The sequence below is a fragment of the Papaver somniferum genome, chromosome 5 (genome assembly GCF_003573695.1).
Source record: "Papaver somniferum cultivar HN1 chromosome 5, ASM357369v1, whole genome shotgun sequence".
NCBI lineage: Eukaryota > Viridiplantae > Streptophyta > Magnoliopsida > Ranunculales > Papaveraceae > Papaver > Papaver somniferum.
In genome coordinates, this window is record NC_039362.1 from 74038136 (window position 1) to 74040905 (window position 2770).

A 2770-nucleotide genomic window follows, 5' to 3' on the forward strand; every position below is an offset into this window, starting at 1 on the left:
GGCAAAAAAGGTTGTAGGGTTCATCTTTGCATAATCACCCCAATATTTGTTATACTTCTTAAACATTTTTCCAGCCATAGTAGCAATAAAAGGATCTTCATCTACATTATCTCTAAACTCAACTAGTTGCTCATATATGATAACTAATTGCCATAAGAAAGTGTTTGTTGTTACCTTAGTTGAGACTGAAAATGCAACAGTGGCATCAAAGAATACTTTCAAACATTTGACAAGGCCTCTGGCAAAGATCCAGTCCTCTTCACATGGAGCAGGTTTCCTCACTACTACCTTCTTCTTCTTTTGTGCCTTATTCTTCTTCCCTGTCACCTCAACTTCTTCTTGTTCTTCTTCACTAAATTCTTCTTCTTCTTCACCAACATTAACATCAATATCAAAATCATTAGCATCAGGTAGATCTTTCTCACTCTGTTTTGGGTAATAAAACAACTGCCGATATTCCTTGTCATACCTTTCTAACCTAATAAATGCTTTTTCTAACACTTCTGCAGCCTGTAGCATCAAGAATATGCTGTTCCACCTAGTCTTAACATCTAATATCAATGTTACCTTAGACTCTATTCCAACTAATTTTGCACAACGCTTAAGCTTAGCCAACCTAGATGGAGAACCCTTTATATACTTGACAACTGACCTGATTCTTGCAATTGATTTGTTGTAGACCCTCACAGCATCTTTTACCACAAGTGCAAGTACATGAGCTGCACACCTTACCTGAAAAGGTGAATTCAAAGAAGTATTAGATATTTTAACAAAACTAATAAACATAATCCTAAGTTAGAAAGTAAAAAAAATAATAAGTCATATTCATACATGCAAGTACTTAGCTCTCTCTTCTGCCCTTGTCTTTGAAACAATACTAGTCTTCAAATAATCCACTGCTACCTTGTTGGCACTCACATTATCCAAAGTGACAGTAAACACATCTTTAAGCTCCCAATCTGACAAACACTTCTCTAACATCTCACCAATGTCAATTCCTTTGTGACCACTAACCTCACAAAACATAATAATTCTCTTTTGATACTTCCATTGCTGATCAATAAAGTGAACTGTTACACAGATGTAGTTGAAATTGTTTGGTGAAGTCCATGTGTCTGTTGTCAAACTAACCCTCTGCTTGGTTGACTTGAAGTAATTTTTCAACTTTTCTTTCTCTAATACATACATGTCTAATAAACATCTATAAATAGTCATTCTACTTGGCACAACAAATTTAGGCTCTAAGACATGCATCATTCTCCTAAAACCTTCACCCTCAACTGCTCTAAATGACATCTCATCAATTATAATAAATTCAACAACTACCCTTTTACATTTCTCTTGACTGAAAATAGTAGAGACTAACTGACCTTCATTCTCACCCAGTTGTGCAGGATTTAATGTCAGAGTTTGTTGTCCTTTTGGCTTTGGCTTGTTAGGATTCTGCTTGCATCTGTTGAAGTGCTTCCACATTCCACTTGTACCATTCTTTCCAGTATGAGCCTTTATCACCTTCTTGCAGTAATTGCATCCAGCATCTTGAACATTCAACCTCTTGAAATGATTCCAAATGTCAGAAGTTATCTTACCACCCATAGATGTAGAAGTAGCTTCTACATCTACTGTTGCTGTCTCTGGCTGTGCTGCTTCATTTGTTGGTTGGATTGAGGATCCAACAATTGCATCTGTGGCAGTGGTATGTGTAGCAGTTGTAGGTGTAGGGGTATCTGTTCCATGAGCTTGACTTGATTCATCCATGCCAGCTTATCACTGAGAAAACAAATTTAAGTGCTGAAAAATTAAATAAGAACTGAAATGAAATAAGAAATGAAATAAGAAATGAAATAAGAATTGTTATAAAAAATATGTACTGTTATAAAAAACATATTAGCTACTTGGACATATGGCTAAGCATTGAGCTCTGTTATAAAAAATAAGAACTGGACATTGTTCTAAGCATAACTGCATAAGTTCTAAGCAGAACTGGACATTGTTCTAAACAAAAAACATTATTTATTTAAATTATTTTCAACTTTTAACCATTATAGATGAATGATAAAAAGTAGATAACGGGTTAGGATTTACCAAACACAATAGGATTTGAACCCTCAGTTCAGTACCCAACCAAACAGCAGGGATAAGCCCTCACCTGAAAAAACCTAAGACCAACAAAATCAATACCCAGACAGAACAGGTGAACAAAGAAAAAACTGCGAGAAATATCTATGCTGAAACCTTTGTGTTGCATCCATATATTAGCCCCTGCAATACAACAAAGAAGAAAAAGAAATCAATAGGAATCAGTACATGAGAATGAAGAACCAACATGGAGATGAAAGTATAGCCAAGGCAGGAGCAGGAGAAAAGCATGACTCAGATTTCATGGAAGGCAAATATTTATCACAAGCCAAATTATAAGTATGACTTAAGGCAGGAACTCCATATTGCTAGTGTAAACTATAAGTATGACTTAAGGCATCATGTAAACATATGATAAATTCAAGTAAAATGAAATTTCTATACTTACAAAAGCACCACCCAATTTATCAAGCCTCCAATGCTTAGGGGCGTTAAGCCTCTTCAAATGTTTCTTCGATCCCTTCGCCTAAAATCAAATGAACCAATCAAAAAGTTCAAAAGGTTAGAAGATACACCCTATTCAAAACTTTCAAAAACCAGATACAGGTAAATTAATCATGACAGTTCCTCATAAAGAATAAAGCATAAATAAATTCTCTTAGCATAAATAATACTTGATTATCTCCAATTT

At 35.0% G+C, this 2770-nt stretch overlaps 1 protein-coding gene across 1 annotated transcript; it reads right to left on the minus strand.

Moving 5' to 3' along the window:
• Window positions 1-539: 539 nt before the first annotated feature.
• LOC113277528 lies at window positions 540-2145 on the minus strand. The gene is made up of 3 exons (XM_026526601.1): window positions 2086-2145; window positions 1371-1770; window positions 540-732 (listed from the first exon to the last, which is right to left on the minus strand). The coding sequence occupies exons 2-3, from the start codon at window positions 1756-1758 to the stop codon at window positions 617-619; spliced, it is 504 nt and encodes a 167-aa protein (XP_026382386.1). The 5' UTR covers window positions 1759-1770; window positions 2086-2145; the 3' UTR covers window positions 540-616.
• Window positions 2146-2770: the final 625 nt, after the last annotated feature.